This window comes from Anopheles ziemanni, chromosome 3, assembly GCF_943734765.1.
Source record: "Anopheles ziemanni chromosome 3, idAnoZiCoDA_A2_x.2, whole genome shotgun sequence".
Taxonomy (NCBI): domain Eukaryota; kingdom Metazoa; phylum Arthropoda; class Insecta; order Diptera; family Culicidae; genus Anopheles; species Anopheles ziemanni.
Genome location: NC_080706.1, coordinates 51,549,497 through 51,576,174, shown reverse-complemented (window position 1 = coordinate 51,576,174; position 26,678 = coordinate 51,549,497). Strand labels below are relative to the sequence as shown.

Sequence of the window (26,678 nt, the reverse complement as noted above, 5' to 3'; positions counted from 1 at the left end):
TTGTCTTCACTGTCCCCAACAACCGATACACGGTCGAGAGTAAATACGAAAGATCGGCGCAAAACATTCGCGAACCTGGATCAAGAAGACTGGACAGTGGGATTTTTTTATTAGTGTCTGGTGGGAAAAAATATTGAATTTCTTTTAAATGAATTCCGGTTTTGTATATATAGGCTTCAAAAATTGCATTGATGCATTGAATCCTTACACGAAACACCCGAAACGATACTGGCGAAGGATATATTTTATTCGATATGTTGTAGAATTAAACTAAGTTTTACACGGTTAGGAAAAACATGACAGGGTACACATTTCTGAATGAGTTGTTCAGTTGTTTTATTATTATCCAAAAATATAAATTGACTTTGGGATAATCATAAAAAAACTAAACCAAGAGCATAAACAAGTACTAAAAAAAATCATTCCAAAGTAAGCAACCTAATCTAACTCTGTCGGTCCATTAATAATTCAGAGAAAATATTTGGTGTAAAGTAAAACAAGAACCGAGGAAAATAATAAAGTAACGTAAAATAATTCGTGCAAAGGTAAATTTTAAAGTAGCGTAGTGTATTTCGTTTATTTTAGATCTATTAGTTTTGGATTTCAAAGCTTTTTGAGTAGCTAACAGTATAGTTTCCCTGTACAACAAGGAACCCACCTAAGGCAATCAAAAATGGAAAATGTTTGCATCCAGAAGCAAGATAATGAAAAAATAAATTATTATTAAATCTTTAGTAGTTTTAGCATTCAGATAATTTATTTTCCAGCAAATCAATACTAACTAAAATGCCTAAGATAGATTTTCTTTTGTACTTAATGTTACCGTACTACATCATAATTTCACGTATTTGTATTAGTAGACAGTAAACATGTCCACCCACCCCCGCTAGCAACTCCCATCGTTCACTGGCGCCCCGTGTGATTTCCCGTTTTTTCGAAAGTCCCCAGTGAAATGATCGCGCATGAAGAGGACGGCCCATCCAGCAAGATCCGGACGGGACAAGGAAAGGCGATACAAATTTGCATCGATGATCGCGAATCGGTGCGATCGTGTCCGGCGCTACCCAAAACACACGCTGCTATCACTTTTGCCTCCACCGCGCACCACGTTATCGCCGCCGCCGTGTCTTGAAGGTTACCGCCGGTTGACGCCAATGAGTTTTTTTCCCCTCTCCATCCCCACGATGATGCTCATTCAAATCATATTTGCATTTCTCTTTGTGCGATGTACGGGCGGTTGTTGTTCAGCCAACCTAGTGCCTTCACGCTGCACGCTGTTTCGACACATCTTTTCCGCGGAGCCGGTTTGAGTGATGGTGGGCCTTTTTTTGTTTTTGTTAACAAACCCCCTACCCAAAGATAAGCTTGGCAAGGACAACGGCTGTTCCGTTCCTTTGAGAGTAGGCTGGAATTGCCCCGATTGTTTTTTTTTTCTGGCACTGCTTCGCTGGAAGTGATAAATTTACATTTTACCACACCGGGCCTGGATGTGTGGATGATCCGGTTGCAGAAGTAGGTCACCGGTAAGGCCCAACGATATTATTGAGCCAGTTGATGGAAGAGAATATTGTTTCTGTGTTAAACTAAAAAAAAACATGGCGCATTCACCTCGCGACGATTCCATTTTTCACTCACAATTCCAGTTGAATATGGACACGCATTGATTACAAAAAAAACTTGGTGTGGTACTATAAGCTAATTTTTTTTTATTAATATGTAAAACTTCCTAACGGTACCGTATTAAAAAAAACTATTTCGAGTGTTGTAAAAGTACACTAAAAGCTACAGTCTGCTGCCCACCATCAGCTGCTTCTCAGGGCTTCTCTCCAGATGAATGTCCATCAATGAAGTATGTTGGCACTGTTGGTGACGTAGGTTCAGGGTGATTGCTTCTCCTTGGAACGTTTTACCATTTGGTTATCTTACTATTTGGCTATTTTAATGTTTTAAACCAGATCACAATTTCGCCCTCACGGCCACCCCAAACTACTCATCGCTAAGCACGAGACTCAGGACGGACATCAGAGAAAACCCTAGTATAACCGCTACAAGCTGCACCGGACCAAACCTTCGCGAGATGTGCTGCCGTTTGCTTCGTTCCTTCGGCAGCACTTCGCTCACCGTTACGTACAGGAGCGTTCCCCCGGCAAGGCCCTGCAGGGCGGGCATGATGAGATCGGTCAGTGTTTGATTCAAACCGTCCAAGCCCATCCCGATCCCTATGCCAGCTACCGAGCCGAGGGAAAACGTTAGCACCTGTAGGATGTGCGAGCAACGGTGCCTGGTGCCGTACGCACATAACTGAACGCCAAGTGCGAAGCCGACGACAAACTTGTGCGCACTAACGGCCCCCAGGAGCAGCAGTACTTTGGGGCCTGAATTCTGCACACCGATCGCTAGTCCCTCCAACAGGGAGTGCATGCTTAGGGCAAGCAGCAAACCGAATACACCCGTCAAATGCGCCTCGACAGCAGTTGATTGCAGTACGGGACGGTTGGTCGGGATCGGGGTCGATCTCGTACGAACGTTCGTGACGTCGAGGATATTTTCCGCCAATCGATGAGTGAGGTGAGTTTCGGAGTCACTTCTGGAAATGGACGGAAGACAAATGAAGTGAATTTTTGTGTGACGCGGAATTTCCTTGCTTACCGTTGCTGTTCTAACAGTGATTTTGTCTCCTCGTTGGAACCGTAACAGCGGCTAGCGCTTCCAACGCTATTGGTATCCGATTCTGCATCGACACTACGCCGGCGTACGGCAGGTATCTGTTCTTGTTCCCCGTGATCGTGGGCACCGATACCACAGAACAGCATCAGCTCATCCATGGCGTACATGAGAAAGAATCCCGTACAGAACACAATCTCGGCGTACTGGTTTAGCGCTTCGCGGATCTCGGGCAACATGTGAACGATCGATGTGGCCAGCAGTACACCCGCTCCAAAGCAGAGCAGGAACGAAAGCATCCCCGGGTGTCGTTGCCGATTACGCTGCGAGCAGTATAGAGGTAACACACCGCACATAAAGCTACCTGCACCAAGTACTACGATCGCCAACAGTTTCGCCTCGTTGGAACCCATACTACCAGTACTGTCTCCCGAGCTGTTCGTCGCCACATGTGCTTCCGCTTCGTCCATGGTGCAAGGAGGGGTTGTTGCAAAATAACGGAGCGTGATCAAAACTCACCACCGATGATCTCAAAATGTTCGTATTAAATGCAATAGCAAATCTACCGCCCACGAGGTCCGGTCCTACTGTCTTGTCAGCGCGTCACATTCCGTACGGTGGTGTATCCTGCAATAATTATGAGATAGTTTTAGTCGACTCATTTATCTCCGTTATCTCCGTGCGTTGTGCCGGCTCAGATACACGCTTCGGTTCTAACGAGGTCAATGTTTGCAAAGATTACATAAAGTAATGGAATAGAATGTTCACCGAGAGCAGAGATTAGCACGATGGGTGGACGATAAGAGAAACAACATGGAAGATAAGCAAAGCAATAATTTAGAGGTAAAAGAAATCGTCTTTAGAGTGTGTTTTTGATACCATTTTGTACCTGTTAAAACGAACCGATACTGAGAGCGATCGAATAATAACTGAAAATCTTTCAATGGCGATCGAGTATCGCTGAAAACAACCTCCATCGCTCGGGTGCTAACAGGTAAAAACAACGTAGGCTGTTTATTTCTGTTCCTAGCACACTTGACCAAACACGTACAGCTCGAAAGCTTGTTGTCTGGTTAGATTAATTTTCAGCACATAAAAAGCGAACTGAGGTTTGATACAGAAAGAAGTTAATCGCTGAAAGGAGACAAGAACCATGGGAACAAATAAAATCACCAACACCGTTATGTTTGGTTTCAAAATAATCAAACTAAAAATGAGTCACCCTGTACTCATACGACGCATGATCGATTCTACCACAAATCATATGCTCGTTGTTTACGTTTTGTTTGGGCAGAACAAAGCACGTTCTTCTCAAGGTATAATCGAACCAAAATGAAGTAGGATTTTGCAACTAAAAATGGTCCGACTAGATTCCTTTATAGCACGAAATACAATTCCACTGTCGACACACTTTAAAGCACATTAACGCGCGCTTTGTACCACCCTGAATTCAACGTACCTTTCAAGTGATGGTAAGACTTTGTACTGGAAGTTTAATTTTGCTTTCACGTAGACGCACCATAGATTTGCACAGGTGACGAGGCTTGAAGCAGAACCGCAAACAAGCGAACGAGTCGATTTTGTTTTTCTGTAAGCCTTCCCCGCATTCCCACCACTGCACAAGACCTTGAAATAACACGTTCGTGAGTAATCAACAACATAAACATCTGACTACCCAAGGCACAAGATGAAACCAGGTCGTCTAGTGTAGTTTGACAGTTGCCGTTTTGAAGGCAAATTCAAATCGACCAGTATTCCTCGAGAATTAAAAAATAATCGTAATGTTTCAATGTCGATGCCATGTTAAAAATGGAAATGGGCCATGTTAAAAATTGGAAAAAACCTAGTATATGTTACTTCTTGAAAAATACATTATTTGGAAGCTATTTGGACATCACTGGCAATGATCCAAAGAAGCTTTATCTTAGATTTCCATCGTGCTTAGAAGGTACAAAAAAACACATTTTTCATAAAATTCAGTGTTCCATTGTGATATGTTGCCACCAGGCACCCCTTTGCCAAAGTTTGCTCAAAACATTTAAAACCGAAACCCCTACCTGTCAGCGGTGTTGAATTTCTTTCGCCTTCCCTCCTTTCGGCGTAGCTCTCCAACAATGCGAAGCACTACGCAAATTTGCCAGGGACAAAAGTGTTTCCAATTATGTTCACGTCAATGCCATGTACCTGAATTATGTTTAACTTTTTAGTTGCAGTTAACATTTCCTGGACGCTCGTTTTTTTTTCACCATCTTCGTCTCGGCGGTTACCTTGCCCCGACAAGCACGTACTGGAAACTAAACCGGCGTGCGACGGCGTATCTGGAGAAATGGCTGGCTAGCCCAAAAACATACCTACCGGTCGCGGCTGACTGTTGGTTGTATTATTTCGATGTTGCTATAACAATCGCAACCGTTGTTTGAAGCAAGGCGACAAAAACGTGTTTCCGATGGTAATTATATTTTGCCAGTAGATGAAACATTGTTCCCATTCGTTAACGCTTGTTAGGCTATGGTCACGGTCGAGACTTTATTGACCCGTTTATAAACTATGGCATAAAACATAAACAAAAACTCAAATATCAATATAATTTTCTAGGTTCCCCACAAACGCTCAGATAAGTGGAATTGTGGAGCAGTGGCCGTCGGAGAGTTTTTTGCGTTCTGTAATCTGTAATCTTTATGATCTAATTAAGTCCTTTGGTTAACCCAGCACAACTTCCAACTCAACTCTTCCTTCGAAACATCTTAGAGAAAATTGCATGTAAAGGCCACCGGTCTCATTAAAGGTCAACTGTATCAACAACAAAGTATCTGTTCGGGAATCATGCTGGCTTAATTAATGTGAGGCCCTACCCTCCACTTGTTTTCTCATTGTAACATGCAACACGTTTTCCTTTACAAAAAACACACAGCTCTACGTAACGAACAAACGAAGTCTTAACTGTGAACGAGTCGCTGATGGCATGGACAGAATCGGCATGTTTCCTTTCTTTGCAAATCATTTCACCCCACCATCGGTGCTGAATAATGCGTGTCCTTCAAAAATCAATCATCAAATTATCTGATTTCCAACCCCACAAACCGTTTATGTGTGTCATTATATTTTTCCTCCCATCGTCCGTAAAATCAGAAAAAGTTTCCCAGTAAAGCAGGTCAGTACACACCGGTAATATATGGGCGAATTAGGATGTTCTCCTTTGACAATTTCGTGACCAGCGATGATTCATAAACAATTCTAGACCTTTGCTTTCGCCTCCAGAGCTATGATGGGACTCTGGAATGAAGGGGAATGGAATTTTCTTGGAACGTTTCAGATAGTTTTATGACCAAGTGGTTATGACGATAAGGATCAGCTTATTAAACTATAAACAGATTAACGAAGAGGTTCTGCAAGCCCAATCTGGATTAGGTTTTGAATCATCTTTGTTGTATACCATTACCCAACTCCTCCTCCAATTGGTGGTTCGATTGAATGGAAAACGGTTAGGAATACGGAGTATTTCTACTTAAAACTTCATTGTGTAACTTTTTAATAACATTATAAAAGGCAACTTTTTATATGGGTTCACTGTTACCAAGGTTTACTTCTGGTTCGATTTGTTTCGAACTAGTTTTGTGGGTAAAACTCCCGATCAGTGTTCACCGTCTCATACATCGTTTCAAAGGACGAGCTCTCACTCTCAAAAGCGAGGAATCCCTATGTCGCATGTCACAACCAACTAGTGTCGGTGCCTGTATTCCTTCAATTTTCCCATGAAGTTCAACCTTTCCTTCGCAACGGCACACTGTTTACCGGAACTAAAACCATCGCGGTAGCGACTACGGCCCAACAGCGCACAAGTTCGTGACTAAAGCCGGCAATCCTGTGCCCCCCCACCCCCGCTTTGTGGGGCCTCAATCCCAGAAACCAGGCACCATTCGCCATGACATCGTTCGTAGACTGATTGCAATATCAGACAGTGCGGTACCTCGGCAGACTGGCACGTCACTTCTCCGGCTCTATGGTTCACCAGGGTCCCTCCGAACTCTACTACGCGAAAAAGTTTTCCCGCGCAATCGTACAGCGCTTGTTGGGGTGTATGGAACCGCGGACATGGGGACGATGACGACGGCGATGACGACTACTATGAGCCCCCCTGCAGTGATGTGGTCCACTAGTGCCTCGAGGTAAGGCACTTCCCTTTCGTCACTGGCAGAACTCTCTTTCACCATTTTTCCGGCAAAACTTAAAACAGACTGGCGCTGCACCCCTAGGTAGTCGGGGGTGTATCTATAACCTACGTATGCCTACAGCCAACTGACAAGAAGACTTACCAGGAGCTAATTCTAGGGTTCGCTCGTCCTTTGTCGGTTCTCTAGCTCCGAGTTTAACTCAGGCGAACCACTATTTTTAGTTCGGCATCGGCTTTCATTTCGTTCAGTCACTCCCTAGAGGTACGCGCCTATGTGGATTTTAGGGAAGCGATTCCGTCTGCATCTAGTACTCAAGGAGTTTTCGCACAAAAGTGTAAGCACCAAGTGTATTCATACCAGTCTACGTGGATGATTGGTATTTCGAGCTTTTGACGGTGTATTGAGTGTGGTACTGCTAAATGCCAGGCGATATTGCTGGGGACAAATAATTTTGGAGAAAAATTGGAAAAAGCATCTAGCCCCTAACAGTGTGGGGGTAATACGGCACGTTCTAAATATTACAGAAGTGTCATAATATCAGCGCCAAAGTGTTCAAGTGTTCGGTGGTGTCTAACTAGCGAATGTGTCGATTGGTTAGTATCGCTTCTATGAAAATCTAAGTCTCGAATTTGCAAACGCTTGTTGGTCTACGGTCGTTGAAGCATTCAAGTTGTGTTCTTGGACAAATTTTGCAGGTGTGAAAATTGTCACAGTACTTTCCCGCAGCAAAGTACTCCCCTTGTCCCGGAAGTATACCGACCGCCCGAAATGATCAACCGTAGCTACAACAAATTGAAACAGAGTGCACCGAAAAGCTCGAGCGATGATGCCGACTCCAACGATGAGACGTCATCTGGCACGGCCGAGTCGGGGACAAGCTCCGACACGGAGTCCGAAATGGATACCACCGAGACGTCGTTTTCGTCGAAAAGTGCCACCGAGTGCGGCGCTAACTCCGGCCAACCGTGCAAGCAACTCCAGGGCCAGCAGGGCCTGCTGCGGATGAACAATCGCAACTATGCGGTCTACTGCGGCGAGTCGGGTCCGAAATCTGCGAAACATCTCTGCAACCATCATCATCATCACCACCATCATCACCATCATCACCGCGACGGTGATGATGAGAGTAAAAAGGAGGTGAAGTGAGTATTCCGTAGCGAAACGTCCATGCTTCTATCTACTATGAACAAGGATTTAGTATGTTTTGTTGCAAGCGTCTAACAAAGCCATCACTCTGATTCTGATATGGTAGGATTGTTTTGTTGCCTAAGCTGTGGTAGCTTTGAACTACTTTGAAAAGTCACGTGCTTACAGATTGAAGTACAATTCGCCTTATCATACTTAGAACATAATACGAGAATCTTATCTTTTTTTTTTGCTTTCACCTCTATAAACCCTATTTCGATGGTTGCGAATTGAAGGAAGAAAGAGGTCTCCACTCGTTAAAAGGAGGCCATCAGTCCATCGAGTTCCGGTTGGTGTGGGTGTGTACGTTTTGAGGAGTTGAATGAAGTTTGCTCCAGTTTTGCAGCGTTTTCACGAGCATGATGTTCGCCCTTAGTCTAAGCCACCGAATGCCGCAAGAGAATGCGAAAGGAAATGGATAATTTCTGGTCCGACAGTTTTCCATGCTCGCCTTGGTGTTCCGGCTATTTGCCTCACTCAAGCTGTGTCTCTAACTGGTGATCCAGCTGTCTAGCCACCCTAGACCGAACGGGGGCTCGTCCAGAACCACGCGGTTGCGGTAAAATGGCAATAAAAATGGCGTTGCACTGCGGCCCCCTTGCGAGCTGGAGTCCTGAAACGTAAGCGTGAGTCCTGGAGTAGCACCAACCGACAGCTAGATTGCTTAAATCGATAGGCATACTGTTGCCGTTTGCTGTGTCGCGCTATGGCAGAGAACCACGACCATTAGGAAAGTCCTCCTTCGCCTAAACAGTCCCCAATCCGTGCGCCTAGGCAACCCGGGGTGGCCGTGGTCGTACCCGGTTCGCTTCCGTCTCGTGGTGAATGGTTGCGAACGAAGTTTTGTTGATTATTTGTTGCTTCAGCTTCTGCTGTCCGCGAGGGCCGAAAGAGAAAATTGGGGAAAAACTTCGAAGCTCACTTTTCATAGCTAAACCCTTTGTACCCGCCCTTGCGTGCCGCGGGTGATTTTTCGAAAGAATGGAACTGGCTCCTTTACCTTCTGGTCGATCGCACCCGCCCGGTAACCCAAAATTCGTTGTAGAAAATACTACACTATTTATTAGGTGGTTATTTTTGGAACCACCAACTTCCCGATTTGGAACGTTGGCAGGATGCTTCGGGGAGGTTAAATTTAGCACCGTGCGGTTTTGATAGTATACTTTTTTTCATGAAGTAATTTAATGTATCAAGTTTGTTACCCCCCACCCGTAGCTTTTAGGCTTTTCGCTGGTAATGTGATTAGTTAATTTGTGTGTCTCACATAAATAAGCTTCAGGATCAAAGTCCGCTAAACATGCCATTCTATCCGAATCGTAGACGCCTTTGTGGTTTTCTATATCCTTTAATATGGGAGAGATTTTAGAGCTGCAATGCACTGCCCATACTCGCATATGAGTCCCATTTGCAAAATCACCATTTTGAGAAAATAACGATTGAACATTTTTACTTTAGAAATTGTTTTGCTGTTATTAGTGATACAAAATACATGATTGGTTGATCACAACTATTGTATTGTAACATAAACATTTCACTGAGAATGACGTTTTGTATAAAATAAACGCTTTTGATATTAAAATGGTGAAAATAAACTAGATGGGACACGATATGCGAGTACTTTCGAAGGCGAAAGCAAAAGTACTCGCATATCAGTCCCATCTTATAGCATACTTTGTTTACCTTGCTTGTCAAAACATCGTTGTTAGGGTTTTCATTCCATACGGATATTTGCATTTTAACAGTGTATAATTCGTTAAAAACACTTGATTTACTACTATTTGTTGATTATTTTAATTACTTTACATTACAAAATTGTTGAACTTTCAATAACTATAACTTTTCTGTATTTTAAGCAAAGAAGTCATATATGGGACTGTTATGCGGGTACTTTCAATATGGGACGCAGTCAATTGGGTATTTTTTTCACATTAGCATGCACTAAATGGCCACTATGAGATTTTTTTTGGAAAATATATTGAAAATGAACATTAGTCATGGGTCTAACTCAAAAGTGATGAAAAGTCAAATGGGACTGATATGCGAGTATGGGCAGTGCAGTAGAGTCTGAAAAGAGATCGATTATCTAATATGCAGTATGTGTAATTTACAGTAAATATAAAAAGTTTAATTAGTATAGTTCGCAAAGTTATCTTTGAAACAAAGCGAATATCTGAAAAGGAACTATCCATATACAAGTTGTGGAATTATACTTTATACGAAAAGCTATTTAGGATGTGTAATTGTCAGCACTAAAAAACACGCTCTAAAAAAATCATAAAACACCAAATTATAAATTTTGTGTAACAAGTTCCTTTGAGCAATATAAATATTTTATTTTACTAGTACATGTATTCGCTTTAGTAGTTTGATTAGGATGAGCACACATGAGCGTGTTGGGTGGATAATGAAGAACACCGATGCTTTGTCGGCACAATATAGTGTATCAACAAAGTGTTATTCGAAGTAGAGTGTTAACCGGACCACAAAGCCGTGTTCCGTAGGTTTTCCAACAATAATCTTGCGTGCGTGAGTGTGTGTGTACATCTGTGTCTTCTTTTCTCTTATTTTCCAATTCCTTCCTTCCGTTGTTGGCTCGCTGGCTGCCGCAGTTGTTGTAGAAGTGCTCTCGACCAAAATGCGCGCCATGTACATAGAATCAAGAAATCGAAGAAAACGTAAGCGCTAATAAAATCCGCCAAATCCATCCATTACTATGTTTTCCGATCATGACCATCATCGTGCGCTTAGCGGACTTATCATTTGAAGTGTTGATCATCGCGAATTTTAACAGAAACTTTAAACGCCGCAGAAAAACCTGGAACAAATGGCCATTCTGTGCTGCATATACCGCCAACATGAGACTTGGAACGGTACCGGACCGGAAGGCTTATTCATCTTGCGCTGCACTAATCACCACTATAATGGAATCATATTGTTAAGCTATAACTTTGTCATACGGTGCGCCTCTTGGGATGTTCCATTCTTCATCGTCCTGTTGTATTCGTTTCGGGTTATTTTCAAAAACCATCATCATCGTCCATTATCCTTCCGATGTACCACAGCATAGTAACATAATTCTCATTTCCGATCTGCCGCTTCCGGTGCAGGTTACCGATCAGTATTTGCATTCTCAACTGCCGCTACGACATCATTCCGCGGGTCTGCAAGCGACTTGGCTACCGGCTCGTCGGTGAATCCGACCTATGGAACGTCTGCTGGACGGACTCGTTCGTCGGGGTGGACTTTTGCCGCGACATGCGCCGCTTCCAGAAGGTGAACCACTTTCCGGGCATGTTCGAAATCTGTCGCAAGGATTTGCTGGCGAGGAACCTGAATCGCATGCTGAAGCTATTCCCGTTGGATTATCAGATTTTCCCGAAAACTTGGTGCTTCCCGGCAGAGTAAGTACGCCATGGTACGGTTAACCGGTAACCCGACACTCACGAGTACTGCATTCCAATTCTTTAGCCTAGGTGATGCGATCGCCTACAGCCGGACACATCGCAGCAAAACGTTCATCCTGAAGCCGGACCAAGGTTCGCAGGGAAAGGGCATTTTTCTGACGAAAAATCTTAAAGAAATCAACCCGAAGGACCGGATGATCTGCCAGGTGTACATCACGAAACCGCTGCTCATCGATGGTTACAAGTTCGATCTGCGCGTCTACACGCTGGTCACGTCGACCGATCCACTGCGAATTTTCGTGTACAATGAGGGATTAGCAAGGTAAGTTATACATCACAATACATAGTTCTGAACTGACCGTTACGTTACTATCCTTAGAACTGGGTGGTGGGTGGTATAAAAATGGTTTATTCAAAATTGGGAAAGAATAAACCTAGACTATCAGCTGCCTTGAGTAGTATCTGGACGAAAAGTTTGGAATTTGTGAAACATACATTTATTATCTAATTAAAATTGATTTGCAACCTGAGAAAGGTCGCCCAATAGGTGGTAAAACTTTTAAGGCCTATCATGGTATGCAAACCTCTGAATCAAAACTGTTCACTCACTGGATTAAAATGTTATTTTCAGATTCGCTACCAACAAGTACAAAGAACCGTGTGTAACAAATGCGTCCAACAACTTCATGCATCTGACAAACTACTCCGTCAACAAGTACAGCCGGACGTTTTCGAATGACGACGAGGCCGGCTCGAAGCGTCGCTTCTCGACGCTGAACCGTATCCTGACGGCCGAAGGCTACGACATAGCCGAGCTGTGGAGCAACATCGACGACGTGATCGTGAAGACGGTGATGAGCGCATGGCCGATGCTGAAGCACACCTATACGGCAAGCTTCCCGACGCACGACATTATACAGGCGTGCTTCGAGGTGCTTGGCTTCGACATCCTGATCGACCACAAGCTGAAACCGTACGTGCTGGAGGTGAACCACTCGCCCTCGTTCCATACGGACGAGGCGATCGACAAGGAGATCAAGGAGGCCCTCATCGCGGACACCTTCGTTATGCTCAATCTCAACGGTGAAGTGAAGAAGCGTGTGCTGGAGGAGGACAAACGGCGCATCCAGAATCGGCTGCTGCAGCGGCTCCGGGACTACTCGAAGCAGACTGGTCCCAAGGAGCAGGGACAGCAGCAGCAGCAGCCGGGACAGACGGGTGCGTCCGGGAGCCGCGACGGTACGAACGAGAACGATGACGATCTGTCCGGCGAGGAAGGGATGGGCCCGTGGGCCGAACAGATCAACTGGGAGGAGACACATCTCGGCGGGTACCGGCGCATTCTGCCCGCACCGGGCGATCCGAACCGGTACCTGCAGTTCTTCATCGCCCAAAGCCACGCCTCGGTGTACAACGAGACGGCGGCAAGTAAGCGACGCGAGGAGTGTGCCAAACAGCAGCGCATCGAGCTGGAGGAACGCTTCCGGCTGAACCAGGCCATCCTGCACAAGCACAATCCGAAGCTGCAGAAGGGCGGCCTGTGCGGAGGAGAGGACGGAGCGGGTGGCGGCGGCGGCGGTACCGGTGCCGGATCGCTAGCGGCGAAGAAGAAGATCCGCAAGCGGAAGGTCTCGAAGGTGACGAAAAAACACGACGACTTCACGCCGGACCCAATTGCGGATTACGAGGAACGGGAGCGGATGGCGTTGCTGGGCCAGCGGGATTTTCTTATCCGCACGTGTGGACTGGTGCAGAGTGTAAGTGTACCGAATTTTGTAGATAGTATTTCATGCGAACTAGGCCACTAATCTGGAATAATTATACTCACTCTAATGTCGCTGCTTCTTAATTCCTCCATCGCCCCAGTTGTACATCAACTTCCACCGGAACAAACTGCTTACAGACTCCGATCGGCGCAAGTACAAGGACACGTACGCGAAGCTGATCGCCAACGATCACCTCACCCAGTCGGAGTCGTCACCGCAATCGAACCACACGTTCTCGACCATCCACAGCACCAGCACCGTTGCGGGATCGGTCGCTCCCTACCCTGGCAATCACGGTGGTGGCACGTTGAGCTCCACCGCCAACGGCACCACCACCTGTCTGCCCAGTCTGCCGAATCCGAGCGCGCATCATCTTCATCATTACAACCATCACCATGCGAATCAGCAGCAGCAGCAGCAGCAGCAGCAAAGCCAGCAGCTCCAGAAACTGCAAATCAAAAGTCTGGTCGCGATCAATGACGTCACCTCGTGGATGCAGTGCTCGGAAGTACCGGTGCAGAGCCGACCCCCACTGCCGTATCTTCTCGCCACGCAACCGACCAACTACCGCAGCACCAAATCAACGATGGCGCGCCAGGTGACGAACGTGGTCAAACGGCACAGTATGGAATCACGCCAGTACTACACCTCGGACAAGATTATCTAGTATTGACTTCGGCACGGTGCGACCAGGCCGTGCGATACAACCCTCACCATCAGCAGCCTTCGGCAAGGACCAGAACCACGACCGGGGGGCAAAATCTGGATGGTGACGGTTGCATTCCAAGATGTTCCAGATGTTCTATCGGACTGCAAACACATGTGTGTTCTTTACTTTATTGGCCGGTCCTAGAGGGCCTTGCTCTAGCAATCCATATCGAGCGTTCAGTTCCGAAATCAAACCGTATGTCTTCATTCCTCGCATTGTGAGGGACTCTGCTGCCGCCAGGGTGGGCTATGTACGAGGATCAATCACCAGCCCCCGCGAATAGTTGGCATATCCTCGCCTAAAAAAAAAATCCCGGGACAACTCACCCAGACACGCATCATTTGATTAAAAATTTAATGTTTATTAATAATAAAGGAATAACAAATAATAATCATTAGAATCTATATGTACACGGTAAATTGAACAATCTTTTGTTTCTCTTTCTGTTTTGTGTCTGTTTCGCTCGTTGCGCTACTTTCACCTTACCTCATTCTCTATCGCTTCTGACACGTCTGTGATCTGCCGTTGTGATTTTGTCCGGTTTCACCACCCCTCCCCTTCATCGTTAAACATAAAAATTTAACTAAACACGTTACAATACAAGAAGTAGGTTTCTGTTTTTTTGTTTTGTTTTCTTCTTTGCTGCCACGCGTGTGCCGTGCAGTGACTTTTACAGCGTTGTAAATCAGTACTAGAGCAGCAGAACAATCTCAATGTATAATAAACCGACACACCCGGGGCCACGAATCTCGGCAATAATGACGGTCTGGCGAGGAGGTTGTACCCGATGGCCAAGTGTCGCCAGCCCAGGGAAACCCCCCGGGCAAAACATAATGCATACGGCAACGGATCATGTGGGAGACACGCTGGAAACATGGCACTCGAAATAGCATTTGTTTGTTTTCGTTGAGTCTAATTATTGCTGTTGGTGCGAGATGGACACGAATGGTGCGAGATGGGTGCAATACAAGAAGTCATGGTGGTTATTTGGTAAACCATGATTCATGAATTAATTTACAATGCTCTGATGGGTTTTGGAAGAAAAGTAAAAGAAAAAGAAAACGGTAAGCGTGTTTTGACTTTACAAATTTATTAACTTGCAATGGGACCGTTAGGAAATTAACGACCACGGTAAAAAGGATTCAGAGCATACCGGGTACACAAATGAGCTTCCATTTTGTTTGCCATCTTCTCTACCAGCGCAACTCACAACCAGCACGTGGCAACCAACCAACCAACTTCGCCGCACACTTCGACTATCACATTCAGGTTTTTTTTGCTTTTCATTTTCCTTTCCAAAGGCTTCTAAACTGTACGCATCTATATGACATTTCGTTCAACCCTGCAAGAGCCATTTCCGTCGACATCTAGATTCCAAACTGTGATTGTGTGTGCATCTTCCATCCATCCCTTTTTCCCATCGTGTCCAGCTCGCGAGTTTTCCGTTTAGCTATAAAGCGTGCCATTTCCACTGTCTTGCTTATGAGTTATGAGAAAGTATTACTTGTGTGACCCGCTCTCTTGCGGACAGCAGTTTCCTTCCCTCTTATATCAGGTTGTGTTCTTCCATACCAGCCTGCTTTAATGTACAATTTCTCTTCCAACGTTTCTTGTTTTCCCCCAAAATTCCCTCCACTCGATTTGGAGAGATTTAGAGCTGTTGTTTGTTTGTTGGTTTATCATACAACTGTGCGGACACTGTATTTGCCTCATTCAACCATCCCCGAACGATGAGTGTACATCAAAACGCGTGTTTCGCATTCATTCGCAATTATTTAACCACATTCATTCACACACGCACAAAAGCACACACACACACACACACACACACATACCGGTTTCGTTCGCGCGTTTTGCATTAAATAATTTAAATATTTTCACTTACAGCTTATCCGTTAAAACTTTTCACTAAATTTTATATCAACTCCGCCCTCGAAAGTTTTGTGGCGTAACTCTTTCTCATTACAAGCACGCTTCCGTTTCTAGCCAGTGGTGTACGGAGTGTCCAATCGGCGAATCGGAGTTTGTCCTTTACATTTCCGGACCGTTTCAGGTTTTAATGATTTGCGATGTTCAAATTCCTCTTGATCTCTCTGTTATTCGCTTTCTCGCTCTGTTGTCCTGTCTCTTATAGTTCTAAATTAAATTATTTTTATACTTAATATTTATATGTATATATATATATATATTTATATGTATATATATGCATTATATTTGAGAAGGCCATTTTTGATTTCATTTCTAACTTATACACACACTCGCATCAAGGAGCATGATTCTCTTCTAACCTTAGGACCTCGTACTGCTACCCGCCGATCGGTTCCTTTCAATCTCGTGGAGCAAGGCATCAAAACACCACCTCCAACGTGCGACCACCCCGACACACTGCGCCACAACACTGGCACACCCCTCTGTTCAAACGCAATTTTGCTTTGTACACTACTACTCCCTATGCTTGCCAGCCCGACGCTTCCGGTTGGAAAGGTAAGTAACGGGCGGTTCCTCCTCGATCGGTGGATTCGATAAAAAAAAACAGCTTGAGGTTTAATATTTTTATCGCCACTTTATGTCTATCATCCCCGAATCTCTGTGTATACTACTGCCGCTCCGTCACTCATCCGGCTGGAAGGAGATAGAGGGAACAAATGGTGTATTTTCCCCCATTCTCCAGCGACTAACATGGCATTACGGGAGGATGTGTGTGTGTGTGTGTGTGTTTTAAGGTATGTGTCGCAGAAAACGATCGCGTGTAAAATTAACATACGGGAGGCTGTGGGCGTCGGCAAAAGGGGAGAAAGGAAGTTAGGAACCCGGTCCCGCACACTTGTGTTTGTGTGGGTGCTCCGGAAAGGAAAGCATCCTACCTCTTCCGTCATTTGCACAGCGAACTCCCGGCCGGTCGTCATTACTGGCAAGAGGAACAGAAGTATGACTAGCCAGGAAGGAGGAGAACGTGGCCGGCGCAGCCATCGGTCATAATCATCGATGGATGGCTGTGACACCCGGTATTTAGGTGTGGAACAACTAGCGACCAGGTACGGGCAGGCATTTTTTGTTTTTATTTTGTTGCTGTTGCGTTGTACAGATTATCGCCCGGTGTCCTTATTCTATGAGGATAGACTTTGTTTTCGCTAAAAACGACCACACGCAATGGTAATAAATAGACGTCGTCATTATAGGTACCGGGTTCTAAAAGTATAAAAAAAAATATATACACATAATTTCGTACATCTTGACGTGGCAAGATGATGTGTCGGTGCGTTACGGGATGAATAAGTCACAAACAAAACCCTTCAAGCCACCAACATCAGCGTTGTACTGGAAAATAGAAAGATAACACTTTCGTTTACCGCTTCCACTCTCCCTCTCTCTTCCTCACCTCCTCCTCCTTCCTCTCTCTTTCTCTGTGTTATCTGTGGCAGTCTAGTCCAGTCTTTTAAAAATTGCACACACATCCTCCAAGCAAACCTCCAATCTACTTATGCCCAAATGATCTCTTCGTTACACCGCTTAACCTCATGAATTTCCTGGTCTCATATTAACGTGCCGTGACCGCTCCATCTTGTTGCTGGTCGATAATGGACATTCCACCACCGAAACCATTCGTTCTCATTCGGTGGGAATTTCCGAGGAAAAATGCGACAACGCAAGAAGTGCGCGTGGAACGTTCGATGATCATGATCGTCGTCGTCGTCGTCGTCGTCACCACCGTGTTGCCGCTCGATCGGGCTTGTGTTGCGTTGGATCGTGGCTCAGGCCCGCCGCTGCTGCACCGCGGTGCTCCGGCCGGTCGAGCTACGGGGTTGCTTCTACTACGGTTTAAACTTGACCAGCGGTATGTTTTTAGAGTTTAAACACTTGTCGCAGCACCACTCGGCGTACACCTCCGCGTGTATCAGATTAAAGGCCGCCTCCGTCAGTCCACTGCAGGTCCTGTAGAGGGAAGAATTAAAAAGAAATCGATCAGCACGGTGCGGTCTCAACCGATTTTTTGTTTGTTTTGTTTATAGAGGCGGTCTCAACCGATAGTTTTGGTAGTGCGGTTAAGATTTTCTTTTATATCCATGTGTCAACTCACTCCCGCTGTGCCAATTCCTTTTAAGCGTTTATTGAATGCATCAGACCATTTATTGAATCCACAGCACTGGAACTTATAACAATGTAAGGTAATGTGAGGCAATATACCTCCCTTAAGCGAAACATTTTTATTTCTCGCAATCCATCCAAGATAAATAAACCAAATTCACAGATCGATTCTCCACCCTCTCTACTACTACCAACAAATTATCAAACGACATTAAAACTCTCAGACTGTAATAATTACACGAAACGAAGAGTTTTGAGAGCTCTTTTTACTACGCGTAATTTGGAACTGTGGAGGAGAATGGCTCAGAGAGTGGGGAGATCCCACACCGCTAAAAATTATTTAACTAGAGCTATTTGACAAGACTTGAGATTTTTTGAGTACATGTACAATTTGAAAACAAGGTAGACTACGTCAGAAAATTCAGTTGACCTTTGAGTTGCCTCCAACTCCAAATTGTTTTGCTGGAATGCACTTTAAATCATATATTTCAATACGAAACATCTTACTTATTCATGCATGCACTATTGCTGCAGAATACGTGAAACATAGAGTTATTACTGCTGCAACAATGCCATATTGAATAAATTCTGGAAATGTTGAGTGTTTTGCTGTAAATGGAGTGCACTCTACTCTAAGTAAGCTGATGTATATTGCCCCTGCCCCTTTGACCAAAATAAAAGGAGTTATGAACCAAGTTCTGTTCTGTTCGTTAAATAATTCCAATTAGTTAATGATAAGACGTCCAACATGTCTTGGTTGTCTGGTTGATTGCAATATTTTATTTGAACACTTGTTACAAATTACACTATTGTGAGGAAATCTTACATGATTGCTAGCGTTTTATCCTGTTTACTCTGATGAACCTTAATTGAGAGCCGTAAAATTCACATAAAATATAGACACGCCAATGCACATATTCTACTACCTAATATCTTTTTAATTCAGCTAAAAATATACCGGTACATTTTTTACCCCACGGAGCATCTTGCCACACTTTCCCCAACAAGTATATACACATGAATATTAGAAATACTTGATCGCTTAAGGAAATACTTATTTCTCGTTGGATGGGGATAGTATGGCACGTCCATTAAAATTTTGCTGGCATAATATCAAAATTATTAAAAAAGAGAAAGAAAAATGTAAGTTTCCAAACGTAGTTGTCTTTAACAGAGTTGTTATATTTTTATCAGTTGTTAGGGACACGTACATTACGGGTTCCTCAATTTTTAAGATAGTTGTATAAAAAAGGATTTATTACAAAAGACTTCATTACAAAATAGTAACAAAAACGCTTATCTCAAATTGAGAAAGCCCAATGTTCAGTAACAAAAACCCATATAAATAGGCATTTGTTCATTAAAATATCTATTCATGCGAGCGACAGAGTTTTGTTATTAAACATAAACATATGAACACTTACCGATGAAACCAAAAGTTGCAGCCCGACTCGCAAAGAATTCCCTGGTCGTTGTCGTGCACCTCCTTGTGGCATCCGCCACAGGGATAGATTGGCGGGGCGTTCGGGTTCTGCGGGTTGAACACCTTCGACTGGTCGGGCGGGTACATTTTGCCCGACGTCACGGGCATCGGTTTCGGGCCAAACATGCCCATATGGTGATGATGGTTCGGTCCGTTCGGTCCATTGCCCGGAGGTCCCAAACCTCCACCGCCGCCACCGGGTCCCATTGGGCCTCCCATACCACCCGGACCACCCATAGGACCGCCCATCGGTCCACCTGGTCCCATCATGTGCGGCGACTGCATCGGACTTCCTCCAACCATTCCACCGCCCATGCCACCCATGTGACCACCCATCGGGCCACCCATCGGCGGGCCTCCCATCATTCCTCCTGGGCCCATTCCACCGCCGCCACCGCCTCCTCCTCCGCCTCCCATACCACCTCCACCGTGCATCGGTGGCCTTAGGCCGCCGGGAGGCATGTTCCCGTGCGGGGGCATGATACCGCCCGCACCTCCTCCGCCTCCACCACCGCCCATGTGATGGTGCATGTTGTTAGGTCCACCGCCGCCCATTCCGCCGCCCATGTGTGGATTGCCCTGCTGATGATTTCCCGGATGGTGATGGTGATGATGATGCGGGTGGTGGTTCATTCCGGCTCCACCCATCGAATTCACTGGACCTCCCGGGCCCATCATGCCACCGCCCATCGGTCCGCCCATGCTGTTGTTGCCCATCGGTGGACCACCGCCAGGGCCAACCATCTGGTTCATCTGGTGTTGCTGCTGACCAGAGCCGCCACCGCCACCGCCACCACCCCCACTACCGGGGCCACCGGGGTTGTGTTGAGCGTGAGGTGACTGTTGAGGCAGGGGAAGCTGCTGATGCTGGCCACCACCTCCGTGCGGTGGCGGATGAGGCTGTAGCGGTTGTGACTGTTGCTGTTGCTGCTGCTGCTGTTGTGATGACTGATTGCCGGGTGGCGTGGGTCCCTGGTTGCCGGCTAGCACCTGACTGTTCGGTCCCTGACTACTGTTGTTCTGCTGCGGGCCACCTTGCTGCTGACCACCTTGTTGCTGCTGTTGCTGCTGCTGATTCGCACCCATGGGTCCGAGTTGATGAGGTAATTGATTTATACTTCCTGATTGCTGATTTGTCGCCATTGCACCGTTCGGTAGGTTCATTCTACTATTACTACTGTTCATGCCCGGATTGCCACCTCCGGGGCCGGGTCCTCCGCCGCTTACCACCACATTCGGCGACGTCTGCCCGCCGACGGTTACATTCGCCGCCGACACTGGCTGTGGCGTTTGACTGTGACCGGCCGAGTTCGGCCCCAGTGGCACGTGATTCGGTGGCCCATTACCGAGCGGGCTGTTCATCGGTGGTCCCATCGGTCCATTGTTCATGTGCCCTCCGCTAGTGTTCATCGGGCTTCCCAGCATACCGCCCTGGCCGGCCGCGTGCGGGGAGCCCATTCCTGGCATCGAATTCATTGGACTTCCAATGTTGCCGCCGCTCATCGGGCTACCGACAGATTTGTTGTTCATCTGCTGCTGCTGTTGCTGCTGCTGCTGCTGCTGGCTCATCGGCGACATACCGCCCATCGGGCCCATCGGGGACATGCTCTGGTTCATGGCACCGCCCATGGGACTCAGACCACCCATCTGGGCACCCGGCATCGTCGGTCCCATCGGGCTCATGCCACCCCGCTGCATTCCGTGCGGCATTCCACCCATCTGGCCCATCCCGGCGTTCATGTGCATTCCCGGATGATGATGTCCCATCGGGCTGCCCATACCCATCGGGCTCATGCCCCGCATCGGGGGGCCCTGTGGTCCACCCGGACCTCCCGGTCCTCCCACCATTCCCGGCGGGCCATGCGGTGGCCCCCCGGGACCCATGCCGGGATGGGGCGATCCGTGGCCAGGCCCGTGCGGTCCCATTCCGTGAGGCATCCCGTGCGGCATTCCTCCTCCATGCGGCCCTCCCGGTCCACCCATTGGTCCACCGTGTGGTGGCCCGTGCGGATGGCCACCCATCGGTCCTCCCATGTGATGTCCGCCATGCATCGGTCCCATATGGTTCATGCCCATGGGCCCACCGTGTCCCATTCCTCCGCCACCTCCCATATGCCCCATCATTCCCGGGCCCGGTCCGTGCCCACCTCCTCCGTGCGGGTGGCCCATGTGACCCATGTGCGAGGCGGGTGTCGGAGGGGGCGTGTCGTCGAAAGGGTTCGAAGCCACTATCGTATCACCATACCCGGTTGGCGGAGGTGGCAACAGATCCTGCGGGGAAGGTGTCGGCGTGGGTTGCGCGGTGACCGCATTAGCATTCGCGACGTTGGACGTTTTTCTCCGCTTCTTCGGATTGCTCGGCGCGGAGATGGGCAGCTGGGGGGACTCCGATGGCGATTTGAAATCTGGTGGACATAGTCCGGGTCCGGGTAGCCGATACGACGCCATTCCCAGATTGTGTGTCATACTATAACGCTTGTGTTACAATAGCAGTAGGCTCCGTCTTTCCTTTCAGAATACGGTTCTGTACACTTTTCCCCTTCTCTCGTCCACTGACTTTTCTCGCGTTTTCGCGGAGGTCGTATTTAAGGAGAGTCGGTTAACCACTAAAACGTGAAATTGTTTATCATACACTCCATCGTACACACACGCACACACACACTCACTTGCAGTCTTTACAATATAACCAGTACACAATTTTACAATAGTTTTGTACACACGTATCTCACTCTACACGATTTACAAAAAGGTACGAAAAGCCTGCAACCTTCACACGAAACAGCACACAGACACGACAGAAGGGCTCTGCTAGTGAACGCTTCTTTTTACACCTAATAATACAATTTTCGCCATACAATTGTCGGTTTCTTGTTGGTTCTAATCTTTAATATTGCTCATGGTTTATGCTTTCTGTGGTTTCCCACACTTGATAACCGTCACTCCGCGCACACAGCACGATCGTTTGCCCCGCTAAATCAGTGTTTGCCGAGGGACTGGCATTCGGTATTCCTAGTGCAGAATACGCCACACCATTTATCAATCTGGTCCAATTTCGCACGATTCGATCATCGTACATTTTTCCAGCGCAAAGGCTGCGTTTAGCTGTGCCTGAACGTTTCGATGGACGGTGCTACATAATCTAAAATGAAAGTGAAAAGAACGTATATTAATTCATTGCTAAACCGAGCGTACATTTTCTGTACAACCCCGGGCGATTACGGGAAACATGTTCTTGACTTTGGCTTTTCATTCCCGAGGGGGCGCCTATGGTGTATGGTGTAATGATCGTAAATGTGCCCCATCCGCAAACACACTGCTAAAATAACCGACAAATGACTCAGGAAGGCCTATCAGCAGCCAGCGACGTTATCATCCCAATAGCACAACAAACCAACTGGGATGCCGGCGAGGCATCGGTAGATTTCAATCGCCGTGTTGCCGACGTATACGTCCGCTTGCTCAGAAAATGATGCAAATCGAAGATGTTCACAACCTTTCCGGTGAACAGCTGCTCGTAGTGCATGTTACGTTTTCCTTTTTGCGGTCTGCTGCGGTTTGCTGCTAGTTCAGAACCGACGAGTAGTGGAAACGATTATCGTGAGCAGCATTTTGCGAGAAACGGCGACATTGGCAAAACAAAAGAAACAAATAAGTAAACAACAACGAAACGCAGCACTGTCAAACTACGTGTGACATTCATTCGCCATGGAGGAAGCGCATGACTTCCTGATACACACTAGGAAGCGAGAAGATCCTTGAAAATCTTTACGACCGCGATAAACGTTGCCCTCGTCTTGATGCGTTCGCTCGATTGAACTCTTCGAATGAGGGAAAACTGTGAACATAGAACAAACGATACCAGACGGCGGAATAAACACTGCTTGTGCCTCACTTTTAAATCCAACCAAGCTGCTGCGATGGACCTTTCCGAAGATGTCAAAAGCTAACCTAACATTTTGCCGTGTGTTCTGGTACCTCCAAAAACAGAAAGCGTAGCACACCACGCATATTGTGGTCCCTTTCTCGCACACGCTCTGCCGTCACTTACGAGGAAACAGGACCACTACAGTTCACACTGTCTCCATTGCCCCTGCTTTCGGTGCGTTTCGTTTGTTGGAGGAAAATAAATGCTGCAGATCTGTGAAGGAAAATAATTTCCAACGTTGCCTCCTGCACGGGATCTTCTTTCACTCGTCAAGAATGCAATTTCGAAGCGATATCACCGAACGCCATTTCGTAAACCCACTTACAGCTGCATCCTTCGGCGGTTTCTTTCCGGCCTTGGCGAACGTGAACAAGAACTGATTGTAATCCGTTTGACAAATCCAGCGCACGGATTTCGTTGATTTCTCACGTCACATAACTTTCGCAGACACACGACGAATCCACCGCTCGGCACATTCGTAGATAACGCTAACAGTGCTTACGTTTATTATTTCACACTCCAAGCAGTCTTAGGCTTCTTTCACTGCCACAAACCAGCAAATTCTTCCGTAAAAACTGCTCGCGGCGGCGAATAATCCGTCGACGCTTTACGAAGCGTCCATGTTGTAGCACCATGTAGTACACCTAGTGTTTGCAGAATCGGGATTCGGAAGATTCGAAGATTCGATCCCTGGACGGATTCTAAAGATTCAAATCCCATTTGACGGATTCCAAAAATTTGATTCAATTGAGATTCGAATCAGTTTGATTCGTTTGGGATTCGAATTGATTTGGTTCTTAGTTGATCCAAATCTATTTTAATTTTATGTCCGCATGACTACATTTAAGCAAAGACAATCAACAGACAGATCGGGACAAAGCTGTTTTTTGCTCCGCCATTGTTGTGACAGTTTGTTGAAAAAATGTTTACAAAAATTTCTAGGATACTTGTGGGAGATCTCCGCCAAAATCTTCGCTAAATAGGTACAGGCTGGCCCCGGTTTTCGTCACTAAAAGGGACTTTGACACCGACGAAAACCGAAGCTAGTGGACTACAGTTTTTACGTTTATAATACCTACTCAAGACTTGACTGACACAAAACAAACGTTGGATGTGTACATTCTTCTCGTCTGAATTTCCAGTGTTATATATGAAGGTTTGTGTTTCTGTTTATACTAAATATCTGTCTGTAGGGTCGATTACCTTTTCTGTTGGTTGTTGAGCTTACCAGCTTTTTCATTCTGGTAGCAGGGTTTATCACCCAACCCAACCAGCAGCCGGTCCTTTAACATTAACAGAGGTCGTTTGTTCGCACGTAGGACGTTTTTAGGACGATATTTCGAGCTGCCTAGCGGGCGGTTTTCGGCTCGTTACATGGTATGCTGCAACCTATCTGTTGATTGACTTTGACATTAAGCGTACCATACCACAAAACTGGTGCGGCCCAGGTGGTAAAATCCGATTTTTCTCTCTTTCTAGCGCACCATCGTCACTGGTACGCTTAATGTAGACACGCGGTGTAACCCGCTCCAGACACGAAGTGAGTTCAATTAGTCAAGCCAATCTAGAGACAATGTGATTGATTTCAGTTGACTCGACTCGGACGTTGGTTAGAATGGATTGGACATAGTTTAAGGATTTTGAACAATTTAACTTAAATTTAAATTTTTACCGGATTTTTATTAAAACATTACTCTCCATCGAGAATCATCTTTAGACAGTATTACAAACAAAAATAACTGTGTCCGATTATCTCAATACCTGCGAAGCACATCTTTTCCATACGGTTTTTGATTTTCAAGATCAACAGAACTACATGCAGCCTCACATCGGAAATGTGTAGCATGTTTTTATTACGGAAAAAGCGAGTTATCAGTTGTGATTTGATGGGGATTCAGATTAGGAAGATACAGTAGATATCCGACATACGCGGTACTCGACATACGCGGATTCGGAGAAAACGCGGTTTTCAAAATTTGACAGTAGATTGGGTTTATAACATCGATGTAAATTCTTGAGATGTACAACCACAACAATAAATATGTAAATTGGTCCCCATTATCCGCGTATGTCGGATATCGACTGTACACGGTTTCCAAACCGGTATTGATTGATTTACATCGTCTCGCGACTGTTTGAGTGATTGAGATTCAGATTTGGGGATTCGATTTACCCACCACTAGAACCAAGTTGCAGCGCGCCAACAAGCTTCAAAAACCTTGGTAACAACTTGAAATACTGATTGAAATAGCCCTTTTGTTAAAAACTGTATATTTTTCCTAAATTCATAGTTTTTGAAATATACAAAACAAATATTTTTCCAAAATTAATAGTTTTTGAAAACAATGTTTGGTAAAAGAGTAAATGAGGCCCCGGCCGCCATGTTTTCGATCGTGGCTACACCTCTTGTGGACGTTTAAACTGAATGTATGCAATTGGTGATACATTAATTCTTTAAATTCAACCTACGAGTATTTGAATCGTAGTGTGTACCGTTAATTTCGGCTACGCAATCAACCTAGGGGTGCGGTATGAGGGGGGCCCACGGGCCCCCCTTATTTCTCAAAACTATAACAAACTCTCTTTTTCGGTAGACCTAGCGCAGTCCGCTCGCTGCGCTCGCTGCGGGCGCGCCGCCGTTTCCAAATCATTTCTTCGGCTAAACTCATTGTTTCATACTGTCCATCATGTGTGGTATAGTTTAGTTACTAGTAAATTACAGTAACTTAACATGTAAAAGTATATTAACCCGCATTCAACCTCCACTGCGTGATTAGTTTAAACCGTTATGTTCTTTTAAGCGAACCGTTAGCGATCAAATATTTGAAAAGTATGCATGCGTCGCGCTTTGCATAGCTTCAGGCGCTTAATGTGAACAAGTAGGAAGAGGAGAATCTAGCCCGGGGCCTCATTTACTCTTTTACCCAATGTTTGAATGGGTCTTGGATACAGAAACCTTGGTTGGTAGTTTCCAATGAAAAAACAAATTTGTTAATATTTTTTATTCTTTCAATCGACTTGTACGTGTGACCCCATAAATATGTGACCCCAGCGCAACGACCCGTCGCGTTTCGACATTTTTTTTAAAGTGTAGTTCAGCCGCCTGTCAGGCGTAGTCGCGCTTCGCGACGGGACCTCGCGCTGCAGTCTAGAGCTCATATCATTTTCCACGCTTTCTAGACTGCACCGTCGCGAAACGCGACGTCGCCTGACAGGCGCTGAACTCCATGCAAAAAACAACCTAGCGCGATTCGCACGACATCGCGCAAGATTTTTTTTATATG

The 26,678-nt window shown here is 46.0% G+C and overlaps 3 protein-coding genes across 3 annotated transcripts; 1 reads left to right on the top strand and 2 right to left on the bottom strand.

Moving 5' to 3' along the window:
* Window positions 1-1,713: 1,713 nt before the first annotated feature.
* On the bottom strand, window positions 1,714-3,117 carry LOC131288252 (zinc transporter ZIP3). The gene is made up of 2 exons (XM_058317369.1): window positions 2,650-3,117; window positions 1,714-2,587 (listed from the first exon to the last, which is right to left on the bottom strand). The coding sequence occupies exons 1-2, from the start codon at window positions 3,075-3,077 to the stop codon at window positions 1,987-1,989; spliced, it is 1,029 nt and encodes a 342-aa protein (XP_058173352.1). The 5' UTR covers window positions 3,078-3,117; the 3' UTR covers window positions 1,714-1,986.
* Window positions 3,118-7,604: 4,487 nt separating this feature from the next.
* LOC131288246 (tubulin polyglutamylase TTLL13-like) lies at window positions 7,605-13,858 on the top strand. The gene is made up of 6 exons (XM_058317362.1): window positions 7,605-7,978; window positions 10,631-10,696; window positions 11,129-11,422; window positions 11,490-11,747; window positions 12,057-13,182; window positions 13,292-13,858. Exons 1-6 carry the CDS (start codon window positions 7,605-7,607, stop codon window positions 13,856-13,858), a joined length of 2,685 nt encoding a protein of 894 aa, XP_058173345.1.
* Window positions 13,859-17,594: 3,736 nt separating this feature from the next.
* LOC131288245 (protein pygopus) lies at window positions 17,595-22,031 on the bottom strand. The gene is made up of 2 exons (XM_058317361.1): window positions 19,411-22,031; window positions 17,595-17,833 (listed from the first exon to the last, which is right to left on the bottom strand). The coding sequence occupies exons 1-2, from the start codon at window positions 21,933-21,935 to the stop codon at window positions 17,713-17,715; spliced, it is 2,646 nt and encodes an 881-aa protein (XP_058173344.1). The 5' UTR covers window positions 21,936-22,031; the 3' UTR covers window positions 17,595-17,712.
* Window positions 22,032-26,678: the final 4,647 nt, after the last annotated feature.

Excerpts from the sequence above, each read along its gene's own strand:
- LOC131288252 (XM_058317369.1), bottom strand. The coding sequence starts at position 3,077 with ATGGGTTCCAACGAGGCGAAACTGTTGGCGATCGTAGTACTTGGTGCA. Across the intron at positions 2,588-2,649 it reads TCACTGTTAGAACAGCAACG|AAGTGACTCCGAAACTCACC; the intron begins GTAAGCAAGGAA and ends GTCCATTTCCAG.
- LOC131288246 (XM_058317362.1), top strand. The coding sequence starts at position 7,605 with ATGATCAACCGTAGCTACAACAAATTGAAACAGAGTGCACCGAAAAGC. Across the intron at positions 10,697-11,128 it reads ATCAAGAAATCGAAGAAAAC|GTTACCGATCAGTATTTGCA; the intron begins GTAAGCGCTAAT and ends CTTCCGGTGCAG. Across the intron at positions 11,748-12,056 it reads TACAATGAGGGATTAGCAAG|ATTCGCTACCAACAAGTACA; the intron begins GTAAGTTATACA and ends TGTTATTTTCAG.
- LOC131288245 (XM_058317361.1), bottom strand. The coding sequence starts at position 21,935 with ATGACACACAATCTGGGAATGGCGTCGTATCGGCTACCCGGACCCGGA. Across the intron at positions 17,834-19,410 it reads TGCAACTTTTGGTTTCATCG|GACCTGCAGTGGACTGACGG; the intron begins GTAAGTGTTCAT and ends TTCCCTCTACAG.